Source organism: Hyla sarda, chromosome 11 (assembly GCF_029499605.1).
Source record: "Hyla sarda isolate aHylSar1 chromosome 11, aHylSar1.hap1, whole genome shotgun sequence".
NCBI lineage: Eukaryota > Metazoa > Chordata > Amphibia > Anura > Hylidae > Hyla > Hyla sarda.
In genome coordinates this window covers 74,683,768-74,711,028 of record NC_079199.1, presented here as the reverse complement: position 1 = coordinate 74,711,028, position 27,261 = coordinate 74,683,768, and the positions used below count along the sequence as shown (strand labels likewise).

Here is a 27,261-nt window from a genome sequence, read left to right as displayed (position 1 = left end):
AGTGTCACATGCAAGTAGGAGGAGTAAGAAGGGTTCCTGGCAAATCCGGGTTATGGATTGCATTTAAAAAGGCCCCGTGGGAGTGCAATGGGCCCCTGTCTTGCTGCTTAGCAATAATGGTATGGGTTTAGGTTCTGCTGTGTGTACTGGTGGTTGACTGCCCCCCAGCCCAGAGTGTGCATGGGAAATTGTCTGGCAGCCTCCCTGACAGCAAGCAGTGATAGTGCCCATAAAGGCGACCTTGTTGGGCCCGCCCCTTTCACGGTTATCGCTTCTCGGCCTTTTGGCTAAGATCAAGTGTAGTAATACAGGAGATCTGGTCAGAAGGTACTCGGGTACCCCTCTCCTCGGCCTTGTGGGATCGCCCAGGTTTATTTCCTGGGCTTCACCCACTTGTTGCTATTGGGGAGAGGGCTTAGTCCCAGGGTAACGGGTTGCGATCGCCTCTCAAAGCCTTCGGGTGGAGAGAGGTTTGAGCGAATTGGCTGGTTGGTTGGAGCGGAGAGAACCAGACCAAAACACGAATGAACCATGGATGAAGATCTAGATCCTGGTTCGGTACCGGCATATGCCCGGATTAAACACACTGTGCGGGTCATTCTCACAGGTGATGCGGCGGATGCACGTGGCATGAGGTTCGTGATAGAGGACGTGCTCGACAAGATTCTTAATGTTCGTAAGCGAGAGATTTTGGCCATCCAGGATTACCCTAAGCGGAGGATCTACGACTGCACTTTCATAGGGGAAGGCGTATTCTTAGATGCGATAATGAGAATTCCAAAGCAAGATGATCCGAGGCTTAAGGGTATCCAAATTGTCGAGCACGTCCTAGATGAAACCAAGTTGATTGTCGTGAAGATGTACTCCCCTTTTGTAAATCAGAGAGAGATTGATGGGTTCCTGACAGCCTACTTTAAAAAGGTGGAGTTCAGAGGAAAAATCATGAACGACTGTGGTGTCTGGACCTCAAAATGGCGATATCAAGTCACGTGTAACAAAGACCCCACCCTCCCAGGGGGGATACTTTTACCGCCTGCACGTTTTAAATTAAACAATGTGTGTGGCGACCTCTTTTTTGCGGGAATGCCAAACTTCTGCAGAAGGTGCCAACGTTATGGGCACATAAAGGAAAATTGTGAAAGTTCCTGTAAGAAATGTGGAAGCATGCAACATGAAACAGAAAAATATGATAAGGGTTTGAGATGTAATTTTTGCCGTCACTTTGGTCACGTGTATGCTTCCTGTCCCCACAGACCAAAAAAAACCACAGAACAGCAAGGGCAACCCAAGAGAGACGTCCGGAGACCAGCCTGGGGAAAAGCCAGAGAGGAGGAGCACCCCCCACAAGAAGAGGTAAGCTGTGAGATGGAGACCACGGCCCCCCCAAAAGAACCCCAGGAGAAAGAGGCACAGGGGGAAAGGGGGACCCCAATAGAGAGGAGGCCGGGGAAGAGAAATGCGAGAGGGGATCGGGCAGATACCTCAGAGAAGGTGGAAGAGCGAGAGGTGCCCGATTCCACCCCAGAAGGTCCTCCTGCTCGGGGTCCCCCTGAGTGTGAAAACATGGACGGAGTAGCAAAGGTGAAAAGACGGAGGGGCTCCAAAGGGCGTCCGGACTCGGAGGTGGTCCAGGAGGAGCAGATGGAAGTTCCTGTCGTGACGGGGGCTCCAAGTGAAGCTCCTCCACAGGTCCCAGCGGTGGATACCCCTCCTCCTCCCAGCCAGGAGGAGGTTTCAGGGGTGACCATCTCCGAGGTCCCGGAAACGGACCTAAGTACGCACCCGACCCCTATGGAGGGGCAAGAGGTGGACGCCGAAAAAGAGAATGGAGCCCAGAAGCTAGTCTTACCAATGTACTCCGTCTATACACCTGTGGTCTTGGAAGAGGGGGGCTGCTCGAGCGATGGTGGTTCCTCTCCGGCTTCCTCTATGTGTACGGTAGAGTCGGAGGTGGGGGGTAACGAGAGCTCCAGTGCGCAATCTGGTTTTTAGTTTGTTATCTGAGCCTCCCTTTTTTTTACATCTCCAATGGCTGAGTTGTCCGGATTGTCTATGAATGTAAGAAGTATAAGTTCACGAGCGAAACGGGTTGCCCTTTTTAACTACTTGTCTATTTTTGCTGCTTCTGTGGTTTTCCTGCAGGAGTGCGGCATCCCGCATAGTTTAAATTATGAAAAGTATAAAAAAGATTGGGTACACGGTCCATCAGTCTGGTCTGGATCTAACGAATCCAGATCAGCAGGGGTCGCCATACTTTTTAAAGGAAATGCTTTTATTGATTTTATTCATGAGATTTTACCAGGCAGAATTTTATTGGTTAAAGCTTTTATTGATGGTATTAAATGGCAGTTTTTAAATTTTTATGGTTCACCCAATAAAAATGATAGAGCACGGATGTTAGAGATTTTACCCCTTTTTATCAATGATTCTGAACCTCTTATTTTAGCAGGTGATTTTAATTGTATTTTAAGGGGGGAGCACCGTTTTACCAATTCAGTAAGTAGAAACTATGATAAAACATCTTCTATGTTAAAAAATATGATTATTGATTTTAGACTTACTGATGTTTTTAAGAAATGCAATAGTATTTTACCAGAAAGAGACGGTGTGACCTGGAGCAACGCAAACTGCAGCTCCAGGATCGATTTTATCTTCTGTTCTTATCAAGTACTGCCTTTTAAGTGTGATGTTTTAACCAATGTTTTTTCTGATCACAAACTTTTATCTTTTAAGGTGAAGAGTGATTTTAGAAAAAAGACTGGGAGGAATGCCTGGAAGATGAATGTATCCCTTTTAGAAGATCCGCAGGTTTTATCCGATTTTATCAACTTCTACAGGGACTGCAGACGGGTAAGAGATCCTAACACTCCCATCAGTATATGGTGGGAGAAAATGAAAATAAAAATAAAAGAGTTTTTTATTAGAGTAGGGATCTCTAGAGCTAAAGAGAAGCGTGAGTTTTACTCCCTTCTAAATACCCGTCTGCAAACCCTGTACAAATTCAGAGACAATGGTATAGAGGTTTATAGAGAAATTACTGACTTAAAAAAAGAAATAAAACAGTGCCTGGAGCAGAAGGGAAAAGAGATAATTTTCAGATCCAAAATAAAGCACCTTGAAGAGAACGAGACCTGCTCCAGGTACTTTTTTAAGAAAGTAACAGATAAAAAGGTTTTAATTGATAATATACAAGGAGAAAAAGATGTACAGGGTATTTTAAAAAGGGTACATTCATTTTATGCAGATCTTTTTAATACAAAAAATATTGATATTGATTTTATGAATGACTCATTGAAGGAGATTACCAATGTTTTAGACCCTGTGTCCCAGTCTCTTTTACAGAGGGAGATCTCGGAACAGGAGGTTTTAGAGACGATCAGGAGTTTTAAATCCGGTAAGGTGCCTGGTCCTGACGGTATACCCATTGAGTTTTATGTCATTTTTTATGGTGTTTTAAAAGATGACCTTTTTTCCCTTTTTACGGAAGTATTTAAAACAAAAGCCCTCCCAGGTTCATGGAGGAAGGGTGATGTCTCCCTGCTGTTCAAAAAGGGAGACCGGTCAGATCTAAAGAACTGGAGACCAATCACCCTCCTCAACTGTGACTACAAAGTGATGGCAAAACTGTGCGCAAATAGATTAAAAAGTGTAATAGAGAAAATAATCCATTCAAATCAGGTCTGTGGGGTGCCTGGGAGGAGCATATGGGAAAATCTTAACCTTTTAAAAGATGTGATTAGTGACACAAAGTCTAGAAACGGAAAACTAGCCATTTTATCCTTAGACTTCGAGAAGGCTTTTGACAGAGTGTCACATTTTTATCTTTTTAAGGTTTTAGAGAAAATGGGTATACCTGAAGGCTTTTTATTGTCTCTTAAGGCCTTTTATAAAAACTGCACAAGCAAGATTTTAGTTAACGGTTTTAAGACACAGGATGTGATTTTAAATTCCGGAGTGAAGCAGGGGTGTCCTTTGTCCCCACTACTTTTCATATGTGCGCTTGAGCCTCTACTATGCACCTTGAGGAGAGATAAGCAAATAAGAGGGGTCCCCCTGCCGGGAGGAGGGGGACTAGAGGCTAAAGTAGTGGGGTACATGGACGATGTGGCAGTGCTCGGAAGGGACACCCCATCGCTTCAAAAAGCCCTAAAGCAAGTTGAATTTTTTTGTTGCGCCTCCGGTTTTAAGGTCAATTTTAATAAAAGCAGTGTTTTAAATATAGGAGGACTGTTTTTAAGGGATTTACCCATTCCTGTGTCTGAGTCTGTGCAGATTTTAGGGGTCTCCTTCAGTGAGTCAAACAATGGTTTTAATAGCTGGGACTTGGTGGCTCAAAAAATAAACACAAAAATTTGTATGTGGAACATGAGAAAGCTAACGATGGAGGGGAAGGTTTTAGTTACAAAGATGGTGATTTTACCCATTTTATTGTATCTTAGCATGGTCTTTCCACCCCCCGAAATGATTTTAAATAAAATTATTAAAGCATGTTTTACCTTTTTATGGAGCTCCAAGAGTGAAAAATTGAGAAGAGAGATCGTCATGATGCCAAAAGGTATGGGTGGAAAGGACTTCCCCGACATCAGGGCGTTCCTTTTTACCAAGTTTTTTAGCATGTGTGTTAGCACACTTTTTAAGGATAGTTACTGGTCATATTTTATCCGTTTTAATACAGGTTTTTTTATGAGGAGGAATGGGTGGTTTAAAACTGTTTTAAGCTGTCCTTATGCTTTTAATCTTCCCCAACAATACAAGATTTTAGAGAAAATTTTCAACCTGTACAACTTTAACGGAAAAAGTATTAATGAAGTAACTAATAGCAAAAAACTGTTAAAATATATTAAAGAAAGTGGTTTTATTGTCCCTGTGAATAATTTTAATGAAGAGAAATGCAGGAAAATATGGAAGATGGCAAATATGATTTATCTTTTTAATTCACAGAAAGATCTGGCCTGGAGCTGCATACACGAGTGTCTTCCATGCCGGGCATTCCAGCACTGAAGAAGGATGGCCAACACTGCAGTATGCCCGAGGGAGGGCTGCCAGGAACCCGAGACCGTGTACCACCTTTTCTGGACTTGTTTTTATGCAAAAAGCATATGGACTAAAATACTCCCTCTGGTGAAGAAGATAACAGAAATAAAGGACTTAAACTCTGCAGCTGTTTTTTATGGATGTCTGGAATGCCCAATACGGACTCAAGAGATAATGGCATGGAAGATCATAAACTGTGTTAAAGCAGCTCTATGGAATGCCAGAAACATTTTACTTTTTAAACATGAGATTTTATCTGTGAATGATGTTTTAGCTCTTTGTTTTGGTGATATGTACCAGTACTTTTTATTAGACAAGAAATATTATCCTTTATTAGCTAGAAAATGGTATTTTAATGAATGGAACGCCCTTTTGTAAAGCCACCAAGTGCCCATTTTAAGTGTATTATGATTGTATTTATGTGAACTTTTATTGTTATATGTGATTTTATTATCAAAATTTGTTTTTATTGAAAAAATTATATTCAAAAATCGTAATGCACTTTGTAAAATTTTATGAATTCTAAATAAAAAGATACCCCTCAGGGGTAGCCAAGTTAAAAAAAAAAAATCTGTTCTTATCAGTTTAATATCTGATACGTCCCCTATCTGGGGACCATATATTAAATGGATTTTTGAGAACGGGGGCCGATTTCGAAGCTTGCTTCCGTCGCCCTATGAATTGACCCGATATGGCAGTATCTTCGGGTACAGTGCACCACCCCCTTACAGGGTTAAAAAGAAAGATTCCTACTTTCATTGCTACCTGCTTGCTGGCTAGCCAGCTAGCCAGCCCTGTGGGCCTTGCTGCTGCTGCAGCCAAAAAACAAAAGGTGGTGCTGCTGCTGCTGCTGCTGCTTCTGCTTCTGCTTGTGTCTGGCCGCTGTTGGAGCGTCCAGGCACAGGACTTCTGCTGCTGCTGACTAAATGGCCTCCTTAATTGGATCATCTGAGCAGCCAGCACACCTGTGCAGGTAGGTAGGGCATGACATGATAGGCAGCTGCCTTATAGCGGGTGGGTGCTGAATGTTCCTAATTGACAAAATAAGATTAATGCTTATGAAGAAATATAAAATCTCATCCCTTCCCCAATATCGCGCCACACCCCTACCCCTTAATTCCCTGGTTGAACTTGATGGACATATTTCTTTTTTCGACCGTACTAACTATGTAACTATGTAACATAACATGGGGGGTCTCCTGGCTGTTCACACAGGTGTGTCATTGCTGTACAGTGACCATGCATTGCTTCTGTGGTATTGCAAAGGCAAAGACAAATGCTTCCAGCCATCCATTGCACTAATGGATTGGTCATCAGCTGGCTGTCTATGTCCCGCATCAATATAGACCAAAGTACAGAGGGTTAGGCTATGCTATTGTGCACCTACCTAATGCATCAGAAGGTGCGAGGCCCTTGCTAAATTCTGTGCACAGACTTTGAGATCTATGCTTTAGACTGTATCTAAACCTGCTCCAACATGGACTGACATTCTGGCCTATTTTCAGCCGATGCGACTTGTCTGTCGCTGAACAGTCGCTTTTTATGTATTCAGCACCTATGTATAATGTTGTAAAAATGCTCTAGAAGCTAAAGTCGCAGAAATGTCACACATATTTGGCCTGCAACTTTCTGTGCGACAAATTCAGACAGGAAAAATCAGTATAAATCCTCAGAAAATTATCCCCCAGTGTCTCCATCTGCTGGCGGTATTGAATAAGCATTGCTGCACTGATAGGGTATGCATTAGACGAAAAAAAAAGAAGAAAAAGAAGAATAATACGCCCAGAAAAGAGGCGAAAAGGAGAAAAACGTAAAAAAACGTGAAAAAAAAGTAAGAGGAAGAGAAGGGAAAAAAAGCTGGAAATGGGTTTAAAAGTGATTTCGGCGGAGAAATATATATATATAGATATATATATATATATATATATATATACGCGCACACACACACATATATATATAAACGTATTCTCCGTTGAGATATTGCAGCCGCTGCTGTGTCCAGGCCCAGGAGCTTTAGCACTGTGCTGTGATGTCACTCAATACCACTGACATCACTAGGTGTAAACAACATCTCACCTTAGCTGTTTATGTGACTATGGAGCTGGTTGGTGATGTCGTCTATTATGGCCTTCATAGAAGCAACAGGAGATTGTTGCATCCATCTAGAACCCTTAGAACTACAGTGCTATGATGTCACTCACTTCCACAGGCCTTGCAGAGTGTAAACAACAACAACCCAGCTTTGTTGTGTATGTAACCATAGGGATTGTGATGTCGCTTAGAACCTTCACAGCAGCGACAGCTTTATGAGGAGCATCAGCACTGCTCTGCCTGAGCAGAACCATCACCGCCATAGGTTGTCAAATAACCCGGATTTAACCCACACAAGTAAGTCCAATAGGGTGCAGGCATGTCCTCTATGCTTACAGCTTCCCGTGGGTGTTGGTTTGATACCGTTTGGGGACAGCCAAGGAGGCATCTGCAGGCAACAAAGGTAGGTGTGTGCTTGTGTGTGTGTTTCCTATGCAGATCCTAAGCCCAGTGTCACATGCAAGTAGGAGGAGTAAGAAGGGTTCCTGGCAAATCCGGGTTATGGATTGCATTTAAAAAGGCCCCGTGGGAGTGCAATGGGCCCCTGTCTTGCTGCTTAGCAATAATGGTATGGGTTTAGGTTCTGCTGTGTGTACTGGTGGTTGACTGCCCCCCAGTCCAGAGTGTGCATGGGAAATTGTCTGGCAGCCTCCCTGACAGCAAGCAGTGATAGTGCCCATGAAGGGGACCTTGTTGGGCCCGCCCCTTTCACAGTTATCGCTTCTCGGCCTTTTGGCTAGATCAAGTGTCTGGTCAGGAGGATCCTGGGAGATTGTCCTACCTTTTCCAAGGGGGGCTGCTACGAGGAACCGAAAAGGCGATCGACAAGATGGGTGTTCGCATCCGTTACCTTACATCCGGTGAAACGCGGATTCGTTTTTCCTTTCGCTTTGATGTTGATGAAGACAAACAAGAACTCGTCCAACTTTCTTATTTTGTGAAAGAAACTCTCTACAAGCTTCTTGGGGTGAAGAAAGAGAACATCGTCTGTCTCAGAGATCCTCGGAAGGGCAGCTTCATCCTAACTCTGGACTCTGCTTATGCATGCCAGAATCTTTTTGAGAAGCTGAAAAGCAATCAAGACCTTGCTGAGCTTGATGGGATCACGGTCACAGTGTTGTATACTGGAGGCGATATTCCTCTAGTTGTGTGTATGCACAATCCCTTTGTGACGGTGTCCCATATTGAGCTCTTTTTGGGGAAATACTGCAGTTCTGTTAAGTATTCCCATAAGGTGATGAATTCAGAAGACCTATGGACGGGGAAACATAAGTTTTTTGTGAAAATGAAGGAGGATGCTACTGGCATTGGAGGGTTGTGTCATCCACCCTCCAACTTTTCTATCGGTCGGGATAAGGGCTATTTGTTTTATCCCGAGATGCCTACTTTTTGTAGGAAATGTAAGAAATTCGGACATACTATGGAAGTTTGCACGGACACTACAGTTCGCTGTGGTCGGTGCAATCAAGAAGGCCATGTTTCTAAGGACTGTGCTAAAATCGTCTGCAACATTTGTGGTGAAGAAGGCCATGCCTTTAAAGATTGCAGTCTCCGTTCCAGTGTAGCTAGATCGTGGGCTGACCGTGTAGCGGGGAGAGTGGGTGTAGTGCAAGCTGAAGAACCACCTGCGAAAGCACCCCAGCGGTCTGAGGCGCCTTCAGAAAAGCCGGCTGTAACTTCTGATGTCGTGGCGGAGCTTATGGACCTTTCTGCTGCTGTGCCTGAGACAGAGGGGAGACCTTCTGTGGAGGGTTCTGGCGGTGGAGGGTCACTAGTGAGCAGTGAAGCCATGGAGGTTGGCGTGAAGGAGATCAAGCGGAAGAAGGAACTCGGAGATGAGCCACAACTTGGCATTAAACGGCCTGTCAAAAAAAGCTCAGAGGAATGTGAGGACAGTCAACATGCATGGAGGCCTTCTATAAGATCAGCGTCCGATCCAAAAAATATCGGACTCAAACTCCAGTAGCGAATAGCTTCCTTAAAGTGCTCCTCTCTTAATGTGAGAGGTCTAAAGAGCACTACGAGAAGGGCTGCTTTGTTTAGTTTTTTAGAGACCTTGGACTGTTCTCTGTTCTTTTTACAAGAATGTGGAATTGAACATAGTCCAAATTATGAGGACCTTTGTCGTGGCTGGACTTTGGGACCATCGGTCTGGTCGGGTGACAATATGAACAGATCTTCAGGTGTTGGGATCTTGTTTAGAGGTTCAGATGTACAAGTTTTGTCCTTCTTAGAAATTATACCTGGTAGAGCGCTATTAGTTAATATTAAGTACAATGGCTCGGAGATTAAGCTTTTTAACATCTATGCTTCTCCTGAAAAAAATGAGAGAGCCGACTTGATTAATGATATTCAGGCTTTTATCCCAGGTTCAACACCTATTTTAATGGCTGGAGATTTTAATTGTTGTATGAGTGGTGATCATCGTGAGAGTGGAAGTGTGCATGTCAGAGTGGATAAAACAGAGAAACAGATTAAGAGTATGACTGAGGATTTAACTTTACCGATGTCTGGAGGAGAAAATACCCAGACGACCCTGGTTACACATGGGAAAATAATGTCTGCAAATCCAGGATTGATTTTATTTTTTTATCGGAAAGTTTTAATCTAGTTGATGTTTCTCTTTTATCGAATATTTTCTCTGATCATAAGTTATTATATGCACATGTCACTTTACCTGGCCTAGAGAAAGGCAGAGGCGTTTGGAAGCTCAACACTACTTTATTAGAGGACATGAAAACAAAAAATGATTTTATTGCTGCTTATAACAAATGGAGATTGCGTCAATCCCAATATAAAAATATTTTGGATTGGTGGGAGGATGTTAAAAAGTGGACTAAACTGTTTTTTATCCGTGTGGGCATCCAAAAGGCTAAGGAGAAAAAGTTATGGTTTAAAATGTTAAACACTAAAATCCAAACATATTATAAACTAAAGCAAGCCGGGCTTGAGATGGATGATGTTATTGCTCAGACAAAGAATGAAATAAAAAATGCCATTAGTCAAAAAGGAAAAGAAATGATTTTTAACAGCAAGGTGCAATGTCTGGAGAATGATGAAAAGTGTTCGAGATTCTTTTTTAAGAAGGTGGTGGGAAAGAAAGAAATGATATCTGTAATAGAAGGGAAGATAACTAATGAAGAGATGTTGCGAGAAGCACAAGTATTTTATCAGGAGCTTTTTAATAAAAAAGATATTGATATTTCCTTTACTAATGATGTTTTAGATACCTTGGATTCAAAACTTGACAAAACTGACCAAGACAGCCTTTGTGATGAAATCTTTTTACCTGAACTTTTAAGCATTTTTAAGAGTTTTTTAAATGGTAAAACACCTGGTTCGGATGGGTTGCCAGTTGAATTTTATTTGTGTTTTTGGTCCATTTTAAAAGATGATCTTTTAGGTATTTTTAACTGTGCTTTTAAATCTGAGATTTTACCTGCGTCCTGGAGAGATGGTGTTGTTACTCTGATTTTTAAAAAAGGAGACATCTCTAAATTAGAAAATTGGAGGCCTATTACCCTGCTAAATACAGACTATAAGGTTTTAGCAAAAATTTTAGCAAATAGGCTCAAGCAGGTAATTGCTAAGGTTATACACAGTGACCAAGTATGCGGAGTACCTGGAAGGAAAATAAGTGATCATCTAAACCTTGTAAAAGATGTTTTATGGTATCAGAAACAATGTGATCAGAAATTGGCAATTTTATCCTTGGATTTTCAAAAGGCTTATGACCGTGTTTCTCATGATTTTTTATGGTTGGTTTTAAAGAAAATGAATTTTCCTGATTTTATTGTTGGAAAAATTGCACTTTTATATAAAAACTGTTTTAGTCGTATTTTAATTAACGGTTTTTTATCCCAAGAGGTATTTTTACAGTCTGGGGTGAAACAGGGGTGCCCCCTATCACCCATTCTTTTCATATGTGCAATAGAACCTCTGTTGAATGTTTTGAGAAAAGATAAGCTCATTAGAGGAGTGCCAATCCCTGGAAGTGGAGGACAGAGCGTAAAGACGATAGCATACATGGATGATGTTAATATTCTATGTTCAGATGAACCAACCCTGAAACGTGCTATCAGACAGACAGAATTTTTTTGTGAGGGCTCTGGCTTCAAATTAAATAAAAATAAATGTGATTGCTTTGCAATAGGGAATTGGGGCAATACGGAGGTGAATGTGCAATATGATAAAATCAAAATCTTGGGTGTCATCTTTGACAATGAAAATAATGGAGAGGAAAGCTGGTCTATCGTCAAAGAGAAAGTGCAAAAGAAAATAAGTTTTTGGAAAATGAGGAAATTAACAATAGAAGGAAAAGTACTGATAATGAAAGCTTTGTTGCTACCTATCATGCTATATTTAAGCTTGGTTTTCCCACCGAGTGAACGCACCTTAAAGTTTTTAAACAAGATTTGCTTTCATTTTTTATGGGGGTCTAAAATGGATAAACTCAGGAGAGATGTAATGATGAAGACAAAGAAATTGGGGGGTAAGGATGTGCCTGATTTAAAAAGGTTTTTATATATTCACTTTTTTTCTATGTGTTTTAATGGCTTGCAAAGAAACTGTTATTGGTCTTATTTTTTAAAATATGCTGCAGGTCACATTTTTAGAAAAAGAAAGTGGATAACCTTACCTTTAACGTCCCCAATCTTATTTATTCCCCCAGCGCACTATGTGGTTTTAGAAAAGATTATTCGTATTTATGGCATTGCTAATTTTAGTCAAGAAATTTGTAGTAATGCACGAAAATTAGTTCCTGAAATCAGGAAGATAGAACAGATTTGCTTAATATCTAATTATTCCACTGAGAAATCTCTAAGAGTTTGGAGGATGGTGAATATGGGATTCTTATCTAATGACTTAAAAGATCTGGCCTGGCAGATAGCACATCAATGTTTGCCTACCAGAGAATTCCAACACAGAAGAGGATTGTGTCGTAGTGCAAAGTGCCCGAGAATGGGGTGTCCTAGTGAGGAAACAGTTTTACACATTTTTTGGAACTGTTTTTACGCCCAAGAGATATGGCATTTGATAGGACCCTTACTAAAATTCATTTCTGATCTTAATTTTTTAAATCATGAAGTTATTTTATATGGATTTTATAATGTTTTATCTGTGGAGAAGTCTCGGGTTTTGTGGATTAGTATAAATTGTATTAAAATTGCACTATGGAAGACGAGGAATATTCTTCTTTTTAAAAGAGACACTATTACCTCTAAAGATTGTGTTCGCCTAGCTCTTAGTGAGATGTATGTTTTCTATTTATTGGATAAAAAAAAGATTAGGTCACAAAGTGGCTAAAAGTCTTTGGAATCTACATCTGTGGAATATGCTTTTAGCAGACTAAGTGTAATCTGGACTGCGTAAGGTCTTTTAGTCTAAGAATATTATATCTAAAAGTAAAAAAATCTGTTCTTATCAGTTTAATATCTGATACGTCCCCTATCTGGGGACCATATATTAAATGGATTTTTGAGAACGGGGGCCGATTTCGAAGCTTGCTTCCGTCGCCCTATGCATTGACCCGATATGGCAGTATCTTCGGGTACAGTGCACCACCCACTTACAGGGTTAAAAAGAAAGATTCCTACTTTCATTGCTACCTGCTTGCTGGCTAGCCAGCTAGCCAGCCCTGTGGGCCTTGCTGCTGCTGCAGCCAAAAAACAAAAGGTGGTGCTGCTGCTGCTTCTGCTTCTGCTTGTGTCTGGCCGCTGTTGGAGCGTCCAGGCACAGGACTTCTGCTGCTGCTGACTAAATGGCCTCCTTAATTGGATCATCTGAGCAGCCAGCACACCTGTGCAGGTAGGTAGGGCATGACATGATAGGCAGCTGCCTTATAGCGGGTGGGTGCTGAATGTTCCTAATTGACAAAATAAGATTAATGCTTATGAAGAAATATAAAATCTCATCCCTTCCCCAATATCGCGCCACACCCCTACCCCTTAATTCCCTGGTTGAACTTGATGGACATATGTCTTTTTTCGACCGTACTAACTATGTAACTATGTAACTATGTAACATAACATGGGGGGTCTCCTGGCTGTTCACACAGGTGTGTCATTGCTGTACATTGACCATGCATTGCTTCTGTGGTATTGCAAAGGCAAAGACAAATGCTTCCAGCCATCCATTGCACTAATGGATTGGTCATCAGCTGGCTGTCTATGTCCCGCATCAATATAGACCAAAGTACAGAGGGTTAGGCTATGCTATTGTGCACCTACCTAATGCATCAGAAGGTGCGAGGCCCTTGCTAAATTCTGTGCACAGACTTTGAGATCTATGCTTTAGACTGTATCTAAACCTGCTCCAACATGGACTGACATTCTGGCCTACTTTCAGCCGATGCGACTTGTCTGTCGCTGAACAGTCGCTTTTTATGTATTCAGCACCTATGTATAATGTTGTAAAAATGCTCTAGAAGCTAAAGTCGCAGAAATGTCACACATATTTGGCCTGCAACTTTCTGTGCGACAAATTCAGACAGGAAAAATCAATATAAATCCTCAGAAAATTATCCCCCAGTGTCTCCATCTGCTGGCGGTATTGAATAAGCATTGCTGCACTGATAGGGTATGCATTAGACGAAAAAAAAGAAGAAAAAGAAGAATAATACGCCCAGAAAAGAGGCGAAAAGGAGAAAAACGTAAAAAAAACGTGAAAAAAAAGTAAGAGGAAGAGAAGGGAAAAAAAGGTGGAAATGGGTTTAAAAGTGATTTCAGCGGAGAAATATATATATATATATATATATATATATATATATATATATATACGCGCACACACACACATATATATATATAAACGTATTCTGCGTTGAGATATTGCAGCCGCTGCTGTGTCCAGGCTCAGGAGCCTTAGCACTGTGCTGTGATGTCACTCAATACCACTGACATCACTAGGTGTAAACAACATCTCACCTTAGCTGTGTATGTGACTATGGAGCTGGTTGGTGATGTCGTCTATTATGGCCTTCATAGAAGCAACAGGAGATTGTTGCCTCCATCTAGAACCCTTAGAACTACAGTGCTATGATGTCACTCACTTCCACAGGCCTTGCAGAGTGTAAACAACAACAACCCAGCTTTGTTGTGTATGTAACCATAGGGATTGTGATGTCGCCTAGAACCTTCACAGCAGCGACAGCTTTATGAGGAGCATCAGCACTGCTCTGCCTGAGCAGAACCATCACCGCCATAGGTTGTCAAATAACCCGGATTTAACCCACACAAGTAAGTCCAATAGGGTGCAGGCATGTCCTCTATGCTTACAGCTTCCCGTGGGTGTTGGTTTGATACCGTTTGGGGACAGCCAAGGAGGCATCTGCAGGCAACAAAGGTAGGTGTGTGCTTGTGTGTGTGTTTCCTATGCAGATCCTAAGCCCAGTGTCACATGCAAGTAGGAGGAGTAAGAAGGGTTCCTGGCAAATCCGGGTTATGGATTGCATTTAAAAAGGCCCCGTGGGAGTGCAATGGGCCCCTGTCTTGCTGCTTAGCAATAATGGTATGGGTTTAGGTTCTGCTGTGTGTACTGGTGGTTGACTGCCCCCCAGCCCAGAGTGTGCATGGGAAATTGTCTGGCAGCCTCCCTGACAGCAAGCAGTGATAGTGCCCATGAAGGGGACCTTGTTGGGCCCGCCCCTTTCACGGTTATCGCTTCTTGGCCTTTTGGCTAAGATCAAGTGTAGTAGCTGTTCTTATCAGTTTTTCATGCCGGTGGACAGTAACGCCGATGTGGGGATGGGTGCTGCATGGAGGATGCAGGTGTACCAGGGCTTTCCGGGGCTGGTTCTGAGGAATCAGCTCGACGGCTGCCCCAATGTGACCTGTTCCCTCCGGGTCTCGCCATGAGGCTGAGAGGGTCTAGAGCCGAGGTACTTTTGTGCCTCGGGGAGTGGTGACCCCGAGGTGCCGAAACTCACTGGGAGGATAGACTCACTGAGTTGAAGCACGGGCACCATAATCTCTTCACCTTGTGGCACTCACCTCTTGATTCCCGGCCTTCTGGCTAGGATCAGAGAAATTTTTATAGATCTGGCCGGATGTCCGGGCAGTATATCTGCACACATTCACTTATTTATTTCTTTTTTGTCTCACTGTGTCACTTTTTGCGTGTTGTGTGTTCACAGGATTTGTCAGGATGCGGTAGCCCTTCTGGGTGTCCCTCCTGGCGGTCTAGGGGAGGTGTGTGTGGCCATTAGGTTCCGCACCTCCCTGCAAACACCCCGGGTACTCCTGCTTTGGCAGGGTACCTACCGTAATCGGCTCTGCGGGCAGATACCTTGGCTAACGCCAAGGGGGATGCCGGGAGCATTTGTGGTCCCCAAGTAGCTTCGGCGAAAAGGGACATCGAACCTGGAACCTCGCAGGTACCTTTTGGTCCGGAGGCGAAGGGTAAGGTTTGTTGGGGGGCCTCTCTCCTATCGGAGAAGGGCTTGCGATAGACCGCATCCTTTGTGCACGTTTTTTTAGTGTAACACGTTTGCACTTTTTCTTGCACTTTGGGTGAATCGAGAGCACGTTCCTCGGCTTTAGATAAAAAAAGAAAAAAGTGTTGAGGGATAGCCAATGTATTGTTTACATCTACCACAGTAGTGCACCCATATTCCTGTATTGTATTCTAATTGTTACACATCCACACCGTTTATCTGGTGTAGGATTCTATTGTGGCACTTGTAGTCTGCTGCAGGCATCCTCCATTGTATGCATTTTTATGCTGGGGATCGCCCCTAGCAACGGACTACAAGGGCAGGATCTGCTCCCCCAGTATAAATGCACAACCGCATTTGGGGTTGAGCACCTCCAGCCATTTGAGACCACGTTTTTTGTTGTTTGTTTAAATTTTATATTTGGAGGTGTGTAAACTCCAACATTAATGCGCCTTGAATATCTACAAGGCAGCATTAAGGTAGCACCTGTGAGGCCAGGCACCCATATTAGCCAACTCAGGTGGGGCTTGCAGCTTGCCTCCCTCCTCCCATTGCATGTGTGCTCAGTCACGCTGGAGGGTATCTGGAAGGAAGTTGTGAGTCAACCGAATGCTGCCGTAATTGCCCACTGGCCCCTGTTCTGCTTATCAAGCACAGGTAGGATTAGCGTTAGGTCTCGCACCAATTTGAGAAACCTTGGCGTTGGTGTGCGGGCTCTGGTGTGTCCTTCATATGAGGATACACTGGCGAATGTCTCAATTTTAACATCAGTGTTGAGGGATAGCCAATGTATTGTTTACATCTACCACAGTAGTGCACCCATATTCCTGTATTGTATTCTAATTGTTACACATCCACACCGTTTATCTGGTGTAGGATTCTATTGTGGCACTTGTAGTCCGCTGCAGGCATCCTCCATTGTATGCATTTTTATGCTGGGGATTGCCCCTAGCAACGGACTACAAGGGCAGGATCTGCTCCCCCAGTATAAATGCACAACCGCATTTGGGGTTGAGCACCTCCAGCCATTTGAGACCACATTTTTTGTTGTTTGTTTTATATATATATAAAGCATAGATCTCAAAGACATAGACAGCCAGCTGATGACCAATCCATTAGTGCAATGGATGGCTGGAAGCATTTGTCTTTGCCTTTGCAATACCACAGAAGCAATGCATGGTCAATGTACAGCAATGACACACCTGTGTGAACAGCCAGGAGACCCCCCATGTTATGTTACATAGTTACATAGTTACATAGTTAGTACGGTCGAAAAAAGACATATGTCCATCAAGTTCAACCAGGGAATTAAGGGGTAGGGGTGTGGCGCGATATTGGGGAAGGGATGAGATTTTATATTTCTTCATAAGCATTAATCTTATTTTGTCAATTAGGAACATTCAGCACCCAACCGCTATAAGGCAGCTGCCTATCATGTCATGCCCTACCTGCACAGGTGTGCTGGCTGCTCAGATGATCCAATTAAGGAGGCCATTTAGTCAGCAGCAGCAGAAGTCCTGTGCCTGGACGCTCCAACAGCGGCCAGACACAAGCAGCAGCAGCAGCAGCACCACCTTTTGTTTTTTGGCTGCAGCAGCAGCAAGGCCCACAGGGCTGGCTAGCTGGCTAGCCAGCAATCAGGTAGCAATGAAAGTAGGAATCTTTCTTTTTAACCCTGTAAGGGGGTGGTGCACTGTACCCGAAGATACATATCGGGTCAATGCATAGGGCGACGGAAGCAAGCTTCGAAATCGGCCCCCGTTCTCAAAAATCCATTTAATATATGGTCCCCAGATAGGGGACGTATCAGATATTAAACTGATAAGAACAGATTTTTTTTTTTTTTACGTTTTTATTAGTAAAGTGCAAAAACAAAAAATACATACAAGTAAACTTTCACTACTATTCAAAATGCATCATATTACATATCACATTATTGCATTCCAAAGACTAAAGTGCCAAAGTGAATTAGCTTTCTGGGCCCCCAGTCTCTTTTTGTCCAATAAATAGTAGACAAAAAGATCACTCAGTGCAAGTTTAAAACAGTCACTTTCACTAATCAAGTCTTTCTGGAAAACCAAAATATTGCGAGACTTCCATAAGGCATTCTTGACGGTATTCACAACAGTCCATATCACTCTCTCTGTATCTTTATTTTGACTCGTAAAATTCCCGAATAAAACAACTTCATGATTAAAAGTCTTTAGACCGTTAAGAAACATTAAAAGACTCGCCACACTTTTCCACACCTCTTGAGCATAAAAACAGTTCCAAAACACATGTAAGACTGTCTCTTCTCCTCCACAGCTTCCTCTTGGACATCTTGAAGTATTGCACAATCCCCGTCTGTGCTGAAAGTGTCTGGTAGGTACACACTCATGTGCTATTGACCATGCAAGATCTTTATTGTAATTCTCCAGATACGGTGCATTAACCATCCTCCACACTCTGTCACATTTTGTTTTAGAGAAGTTTAAAATCCCAGAGGTTTGCTCCGATCTCCTGAGCTCCATCTCTATTCTTTTGGGATGCTTTAGAATCTCAATGTCCATGTCTTTCAAGTTATACAGACGAATCACTTTCTCTAAAACCATATAGTGCTTTGGAGGTATGATTAAAACAGGGGATGTCTGAGGTAGGTGAATCCATTTTCTTTTTCTAAATATATCACCAGCAGCATACTTTAGATAAAATGTCCATTGTTTAGAGGATAAAACAGTCTTAAAACACATGCTAAAAAACTTCAGGTATAAAATTTTTTTAAGATTAGGAACGTTTTTACCTCCATTTTTGTGCAGCTTGTACATAATGTCTCTCTTGAGTTTTTCCATCCTTGAACTCCAGATAAAATGAAAAAATTGTTTTTGCAGGTTTTTAAGAACAGTCTCTGATGGAGGAAACACTGTGTTAAGGTACAATAAAACAGGTAAAAGCAAGGAACGTATAATTAAAAGCTTCCCTTCAATTGATAGTTTCCTAAGCTTCCAAAAGTAAATTTTTTTCTGTACCTTTTCTTTAATAATGTTCCAACTCTCCTCTCCATCATTTTTTGCATTAAAAACCACTCCTAAAACCTTTATTTTCTCACTCTGGATCTTTAGTTGGGGGATGTCTGTATTTGACCACTTCCCAATCCCCAAACATTCACATTTAGCAATATTTAGTTTAAAAGCAGACGCTTGGCAAAAAAATTCAGTCTTCATCAAGGCTCTTCTGACAGATACTTCTGAGCCACATAAAATGGTCACATCATCAATATATGCAAGGGTTTTCGTAAACTGTCCATTACCCCCTGGTATGGGGACCCCTCTGATCACCTTGTCCTTTCTCAGCATAGCCAGCAGGGCACATATAAATAGCAGCGGTGACAAAGGGCATCCTTGCTTAACACCGGACTCAGTAAAACATCTTCAGATAAAAACCCATTGACTAAAATTTTGCTAAAGCAGTCATTGTATAAAAGTGCAACATGCTTGATAAAACTCTCTGGAAAACCCATCTTTTTTTTAAAAACAGTCCATAAATGCTGGTGGGAAACTCTGTCATATGCTTTCATAAAATCAAGAGATAACACTGCAAGCTTCTGTTGGCGCTCCTGCTGGTACCAGATGGCATCTCTAATGACATTGAGATGCTCCCACACTGCACGCCCTGGAACACCACATACTTGGTCAGGGTGGATCACCGTCTCAATCACTAGCTTCATGCGGTTGACCAAGATTTTTGCAAAAATGTTATAGTCCACATTGAGTAGAGTGATTGGTCTCCAATTTTCTAGCTTTGTCTTGTCTCCTTTCTTGTACAACAAAGTCACCACACCACTCCTCCAGGACTCAGGCAGCTTCTCACAGTTAAAAACCTCTTTAAGAACAGCATAAAAATCAGACTTTAAAATTTCCCAAAAAGACAGGTAAAATTCTATTTGTAATCCATCAGATCCAGGAGTTTTCCCTTTTAAAAAACTCTTTACTGCACTTTCCACTTCAGCCATATTCACACTATTGCACAAAACATCTTTGTCCTGATCACTCAGACAATATTGCACAGAGTCCATTACTTCGGGTAAAAAGTCAGAGTCAATGTGTTTTTCACTAAAAAGATCATGATAAAAACTGTGTGCTTTATTTAAAAGTCCATCTTTAGTAGTCTCACCATCAAGATTTTTTATTAATTCTTTCTTTTCAACAAGTTTCTTTAAAAAGAAGCGTGAGCAAGTCTCATTTTTTTCCATATGTTCCACTTTTGCATTATAAATTATTTCTTTACCTTTTCCTTCCACAGCTTTCTTTATCTCCTCTTTCACCTTTACAATTGTTTCATCCATATTCACACCAATGCTCCTCAGCTGGTAACAGGTTTGCAGTTTTGTGTTTAGCCTTTTAAACCACCTTTGCTTCTCCTTGGCTTTGTTCACACCAGCACACATAAAAAATTCTTTTATTTTGGCCTTTGCATGCTCCCACCAGTCCAGCATTGATGCAAACCGCTGTTGGAGATTTTTTTAGTTTTTTATAATAAATAACAAAGTCTCTCTTTATGACTTCATCTTCTAGGAGCTGTGAGTTCAGTCTCCAAACACCTTTCCCTTTGATGACATCAGGTAAGTAAATTTCCACAGAGAGAAGTTTGTGGTCAGACAAGACATTATCTGTGAGTTTAGCATTTTTAATTTTTATATTTTCAGAAATAAGGACAAAGTCAATTCTGGATTTATAGATGTTACTTTCCCAGGTGTAACCAGGGTCAGATGGGTTTTGACTTCTCCAGGCATCTTGCAATCTGTTGTCCTGAATTAGATTCTTCAGCTGCACTTCAGTCTTGTCTTTTCTCACAGACCCAGAGACTCTCCTCTCATCAGGCAACACACAGTTAAAATCTCCTCCCAAGACAAGAGAGGAAGCTCCATGCAAATACAACTGCACAATCTCTAGGAGGGAGGATCTTTCTTCTTTAACAGGGGAGGCATAGATGTTAATAATCCTCAACTCCACTCCATTATATTGTACATTCACAAGCAATGCCCTCTCAGGCACAATTTCCACAAAGGACATGATGTTAAAGTCCTGGCCCTTAAAAAGTATTCCAACTCCAGAGTTCTTATTTGAGTTGTCACCTGACCAGATAGATGGGCCATATATCCAGTCAGTTCTCAGGTATTCATAATTCATGTGATGATCAATTCCACATTCTTGAATTAGAAAAATTCTTGCATTCAAAGTTGACAAATATGCAAAAAAAGCAGCCCTCCTTGCAGGACTCTTTATTCCTCTCGCATTAAGCGAGGCAATGCTGATGGTAGCCATTTAACCCTTTTCAGGAGTTGCTGCCTCAGACTCAGGAGATGTAAATTCCTGGATAACTTGAGATGGTGCAACCAGTAACCGTTTTGTTTGGCCACTGTTCACATCTGAGACAACAGGATCTTTCTTTCTCTTTTTTTTCACGTCTTCAACCTCCATCTCCTCTGACCAGTCTCTTGCAAGTGTAGCCACAGATGATCCCTGCTCCATATCTGACTCGGCAAAGTCCGACTCAGTGACAGCGACCACCGACTCCACCGCCCCCATGGTGACAGCAGGGACAGCACGGGGTTCACTGCCACCAACTTTCCGCTGGATAACATCTGGCTTTACAGCAGCAGGTTTTACAGTCTCTTTCTTTTTAACTGCAGAGACTGCAGTCTGAACAGACCCAACAGCAACAGCAACAGGATCCACAGTCTGAATAGTGTCCACAGGTTTGGATCCAGCCTCGGGTGTGGCAGCAATAGCAGCAGCAGCAGCAGCAGCCTGGTCACAAGATGATGCAGCGACCTCCGCCCAAGTTCTGGACCTGTACAGACAGTCTTTGAACACATGTCCACGTTGCCCGCAGAGATTGCACACCACCTCCTCCGTGCAACCTCCTGAGGTATGTCCAGCTTTGCCGCAATGACCACAGAACTGCACAGATGGTGAAGTGCAAGCATCCTGTCTGTGGCCAAAGCTCCTGCATTTTCTGCAAAATTCCGGCATGTTGTTATAAAACAGGTAGCCTCTGTCTCTGTCAATTGTAAAGCTGGAGGGCGGATGTTGCATGCCCTCAATTCCATCAGGATCAGCTCTAAACTTCACACGGAACTTGTATTTACCAGTCCAGAGATCCTCTGTATTGAAGATTTTCTCTCCTCCTTTCACCTCAGAGCAATATCTCTGGAGAAAGCGCCCAATGTCAGCCAGATTCACATACGGATTGTACATGAACACCACCAGGTTTGTCTCTCCTGCAGTGTATAACACAGTGAAGGTAAGTCCATCCAGCTCAGGTGAATTCAGCTTGGACTTTAATTGGTAGTGCAGATTCTGACAGGCGCTGTGAGATTCAAGCACAAGGACATATGAAGCTCTCCCATGCTGCTGCAGACATAGAATATCCTGCTTTTTCACCAGCAAGGTCTTTAGGAAGATGTTCTTCACAAGATGTTCCAAGCTGAACTTGTCCAATGCACTTTCAAGGATATCCACACGAAATCCATTCTTTATCCTGGTCTCTCCATCTTTCAGGTAATTAATTCGGCTCTGGAAAGCCATTATCGCACAATTCACAGTAGCCCCCGCAAGGGATAGCTCCTGCAATCCACCTCGCACCTCTTGATCTTAGCCAAAAGGCCGAGAAGCGATAACCGTGAAAGGGGCGGGCCCAACAAGGTCCCCTTCATGGGCACTATCACTGCTTGCTGGAAGGGAGGCTGCCAGACAATTTCCCATGCACACTCTGGGCTGGGGGGCAGTCAACCACCAGTACACACAGCAGAACCTAAACCCATACCATTATTGCTAAGCAGCAAGACAGGGGCCCATTGCACTCCCACGGGGCCTTTTTAAATGCAATCCATAACCCGGATTTGCCAGGAACCCTTCTTACTCCTCCTACTTGCATGTGACACTGGGCTTAGGATCTGCATAGGAAACACACACACAAGCACACACCTACCTTTGTTGCCTGCAGATGCCTCCTTGGCTGTCCCCAAACGGTATCAAACCAACACCCACGGGAAGCTGTAAGCATAGAGGACATGCCTGCACCCTATTGGACTTACTTGTGTGGGTTAAATCCGGGTTATTTGACAACCTATGGCGGTGATGGTTCTGCTCAGGCAGAGCAGTGCTGATGCTCCTCATAAAGCTGTCGCTGCTGTGAAGGTTCTAGGCGACATCACAATCCCTATGGTTACATACACAACAAAGCTGGGTTGTTGTTGTTTACACTCTGCAAGGCCTGTGGAAGTGAGTGACATCTTAGCACTGTAGTTCTAAGGGTTCTAGATGGATGCAACAATCTCCTGTTGCTTCTATGAAGGCCATAATAGACGACATCACCAAACAGCTCCATAGTCACATACACAGCAAAGGTGAGATGTTGTTTACACCTAGTGATGTCAGTGGTATTGAGTGACATCACAGCACAGTGCTAAAGCTCCTGGGCCTGGACACAGCAGCGGCTGCAATATCTCAACGGAGAATACGTTTATATATATATATGTGTGTGTGCGCGTATATATATATATATATATATATATATATTTCTCCGCCGAAATCACTTTTAAACCCAATTCCACCTTTTTTTCCCTTCTCCTTACTTTTTTTTCACGTTTTTTCACGTTTTTCTCCTTTTCGCCTCTTTTCTCGGCGTATTATTCTTCTTTTTCTTCTTTTTTTTCGTCTAATGCATACCCTATCAGTGCAGCAATGCTTATTCAATACCACCAGCAGATGGAGACACTGGGGGATAATTTTCTAAGGATTTATACTGATTTTTCCTGTCTGAATTTGTCGCACAGAAAGTTGCAGGCCAAATATGTGTGACATTTCTGCGACTTTAGCTTCTAGAGCATTTTTACAACATTATACATAGGTGCTGAATACATAAAAAGCGACTGTTCAGCGACAGACAAGTCGCATCGGCTGAAAGTAGGCCAGAATGTCAGTCCATGTTGGAGCAGGTTTAGATACAGTCTAAAGCATAGATCTCAAAGTCTGTGCACAGAATTTAGCAAGGGCCTCGCACCTTCTGATGCATTAGGTAGGTGCACAATAGCATAGCCTAACCCTCTGTACTTTGGTCTATATTGATGCGGGACATAGACAGCCAGCTGATGACCAATCCATTAGTGCAATGGATGGCTGGAAGCATTTGTCTTTGCCTTTGCAATACCACAGAAGCAATGCATGGTCAATGTACAGCAATGACACACCTGTGTGAACAGCCAGGAGACCCCCCATGTTATGTCAATTAGGAACATTCAGCACCCACCCGCTATAAGGCAGCTACCTATCATGTCATGCCCTACCTGCACAGGTGTGCTGGCTGCTCAGATGATCCAATTAAGGAGGCCATTTAGTCACCAGCAGCAGAAGTCCTGTGCCTGGACGCTCCAACAGCGGCCAGACACAAGCAGCAGCAGCACCACCTTTTGTTTTTCGGCTGCAGCAGCAGCAAGGCCCACAGGGCTGGCTAGCTGGCTAGCCAGCAAGCAGGTAGCAATGAAAGTAGGAATCTTTCTTTTTAACCCTGTAAGGGGGTGGTGCACTGTACCCGAAGATACTGCCATATCGGGTCAATGCATAGGGCGACGGAAGCAAGCTTCGAAATCGGCCCCCATTCTCAAACATCCATTTAATATATGGTCCCCAGATAGGGGACGTATCAGATAAGAACAGATTTTTTTTTTTAACTTGGCTACCCCTGAGGGGTATCTTTTTATTTAGAATTCATAAAATTTTACAAAGTGCATTACGATTTTTAAATATAGTTTTTTCAATAAAAACAAATTTTGATAATAAAATCACATATAACAATAAAAGTTCGCATTAATACAATTATAATACACTTAAAATGGGCACTTGGTGGCTTTACAAAAGGGCGTTCCATTCATTAAAATACCATTTTCTAGCTAATAAAGGATAATATTTCTTGTCTAATAAAAAGTACTGGTACATATCACTAAAACAAAGAGCTAAAACATCATTCACAGATAAAATCTCATGTTTAAAAAGTAAAATGTTTCTGGCATTCCATAGAGCTGCTTTAACATAGTTTATGATCTTCCATGCCATTATCTCTTGAGTCCGTATTGGGCATTCCAGACATCCATAAAAAACAGCTGCAGAGTTTAAGTCCTTTATTTCTGTTATCTTCTTCACCAGAGGGAGTATTTTAGTCCATATCCTTTTTGCATAAAAACAAGTCCGGTCTCGGGTTCCTGGCAGCCCTCCCTCGGGCATACTGCAGTGTTGGCCATTCTTTTTCGGTGCTTGAAATCCCCGGCATGGAAGACACTCGTGTATGCAGCTGCAGGCCAGATCTTTCTGTGAATTAAAAAGATAAATCATATTTGCCATCTTCCATATTTTCCTGCATTTCTCTCCATTAAAATTATTCACAGGGGCAATAAAACCACTTTCTTTAATATATTTTAACAGTTTTTTGCTATTAGTTATTTCATTCATACTTTTTCCGTTAAAGTTGTACAGGTTGAAAATTTTCTCTAAAATCTTGTATTGTTGGGGAAGATTAAAAGCATAAGGACAGCTTAAAACAGTTTTAAACCACCCATTCCTCCTCATAAAAAAAACCTGTATTAAAACGGATAAAATATGACCAGTAACTATCCTTAAAAAGTGTGCTAACACATACACACCCATATATATATACCCATATATATATATATATATATATATATATATCCATAGAGATATATATGTGTGTGTGTATGTATTGCTTACTGACATGATAAAAACATTCTTGAGACCAATAAACATATACTTCATTATATTCATCATCAGTAATTTTAGTAGACACATGAATAACTGTTTCTAAACAACAACTCCCATGATAAGGGTTGCCTTCTGCTGTCGCAAATCTTTAGGCTCAACATGTTTTTTAAATTACAACTCCCATCATTCCCACACAGGAAATGGGGGTTGTTTTTTATCAAAAGTTGGAGCATCCACATTAAAAAAACGTTCTCCACAGGGGTGAGTGCCATGCATGTAGTAACTTTTTTTTTAGTTTTTATTTCAGATACGTGTGAAGGGCTACAACTCTGATGTAAATTCAAAAAAATATTTTGACAGCTTGTGTGGTAGTGTTTCTTTCAATAAAATTTTTATAAAACGTGTTGTAATTTTTTATTTTTGTGTAATAAATTTACATTATAAGGCTTAGTAGTGGAAACTGTCTTGTAGACAGAATCCATTACTAAGTCAGGGCTTAGCTTTAGCGCCAAAACCAGCTAGTGCTATCCCCCCCCCCATTATTACCCTGGTACCCACCGCCACAGGGGTGCTAGGAAGAGCCGGTACCAACAGGGCCGGAGAATCAAAAATGGCGCTACTGGGCCTAGGTGGTAACAGGCTGGCATTATTTAGGCTGGGGAGGGCCAGTAACAATGGTCCTCACCCACCCTGGTAACGTCAGGCTGTTGCTGTTTGGTTGGTATCTGGCTGAGAATGAAAATATGGTGAACTGCACACGTTTTTTTTTTTTTCCCCATCTTGGTAATTATTTTTGACAAACAACGTGTGTGTCACCATTTTTTCAGTCTCTGCCAGATAGCAAACAAACAGCAAGAGCCTGACATTACCACAGTGGACGAGGACCATTGTTACTGGCCCTCCCCAGACTAAAAAACACCAGCCTGTTGGTACCGGCTCTTCCCGGTACCTCGTTTTAGGTTGTGAACTTGGTAATAATTGGAGGTTACCGCTTCCTGGTTATTTATTTTTTGGCACAAACGCTAATCCCTGCGTTTGTAATGGACTACATCTATACGATTGGTTCCACTACTAAACCGTATAATATAAATTAATAAAAGAAAAAATTATAAAATTTTAGAGAAATAAGCACTCCCCTCCATTTTATTGTTTTTATACCAAAATAAAGGAGAGCCAGCTACATAGGCAACAGAATGCAAAATTGTATTCCTCACAATTAATGAACTTGAAAATAAAACATAATAATTTAATTGTGTAACATAGTATTCAAAATATATATTAACAGGGTAGAGGTGGCGCTATATGGTGTGGTTCACATATATCAGGTATCCTGCATAGGTGGTCTCACCCTAAATATTGACACAACTGATTGAATAACTTATGAAAACTTGGCATAAATTGTATTGACTCATGCGTCCATTGTTTCTTGCCAACGGACAGGTGAAAGCAGAAAGTTGTGTTACCCTGTCATAAGCCCTCCATCATGTCCACCCATCTGGCATTAAATTTAGATTCTTGATGAATGTGAACTGTCAAAAAGAAAAGATTGGTATCAGTTCTTGCATGATTTTACCCGCAAATCACGCCAGAGGGAAACTTTGTAGGACATCAATTTTGAGGCAGGATGGTTGGACATCTGAGAGGGCACCTGACAGGGTAACACATCTTTATGCGTTGCCCTGTCCACTGTCTTGAAAAAATGGACACCAGATGCTATACTACTTATGATAAGTGGTCATCTGTTGTGGCGTCAATTGTGTCAATATTTATGCTTTAACCTATGTTCACTAGAGATGAGCGAACTTACAGTAAATTCGATTCGTCACGAACCTGTATAGCTGTTCTGTAGAGTAGTCAACAATAAACACAAATAAGATAGCTGTAGATGAGTCTTCTGAAAAATGAAAAGGAAAATGTCACATTGACATACAGACCAATACATCATTTTCC

At 42.1% G+C, this 27,261-nt stretch overlaps 1 protein-coding gene, 1 non-coding gene and 5 pseudogenes across 2 annotated transcripts in view; 4 read left to right on the top strand and 3 right to left on the bottom strand.

Moving 5' to 3' along the window:
* The first annotated feature begins 267 nt into the window (after nucleotides 1–267).
* Nucleotides 268–400, top strand: LOC130296105 (U2 spliceosomal RNA; annotated as a pseudogene).
* A 5,168-nt stretch (nucleotides 401–5,568) lies between these two features.
* LOC130296163 (U2 spliceosomal RNA) lies at nucleotides 5,569–5,757 on the top strand. The gene has a single exon (XR_008849150.1). It is a non-coding gene; the product is annotated as a U2 spliceosomal RNA (small nuclear RNA).
* A 6,758-nt stretch (nucleotides 5,758–12,515) lies between these two features.
* LOC130296135 (U2 spliceosomal RNA) lies at nucleotides 12,516–12,692 on the top strand (annotated as a pseudogene).
* A 2,087-nt stretch (nucleotides 12,693–14,779) lies between these two features.
* Nucleotides 14,780–14,958, top strand: LOC130296064 (U2 spliceosomal RNA; annotated as a pseudogene).
* A 2,281-nt stretch (nucleotides 14,959–17,239) lies between these two features.
* Nucleotides 17,240–17,440, bottom strand: LOC130296008 (U2 spliceosomal RNA; annotated as a pseudogene).
* Nucleotides 17,441–24,114: 6,674 nt separating this feature from the next.
* Nucleotides 24,115–24,291, bottom strand: LOC130296019 (U2 spliceosomal RNA; annotated as a pseudogene).
* The window catches only part of LOC130294899 (uncharacterized), a 48,664-nt gene continuing 45,678 nt past the window's right edge, over nucleotides 24,276–27,261 (bottom strand). The window contains exon 7 of the mRNA XM_056545045.1: nucleotides 24,276–24,903. Within this exon, the coding sequence (XP_056401020.1) occupies nucleotides 24,752–24,903 (152 nt within the window). The 3' untranslated portion in view covers nucleotides 24,276–24,751. The remainder of the gene's footprint in view (nucleotides 24,904–27,261) is intronic.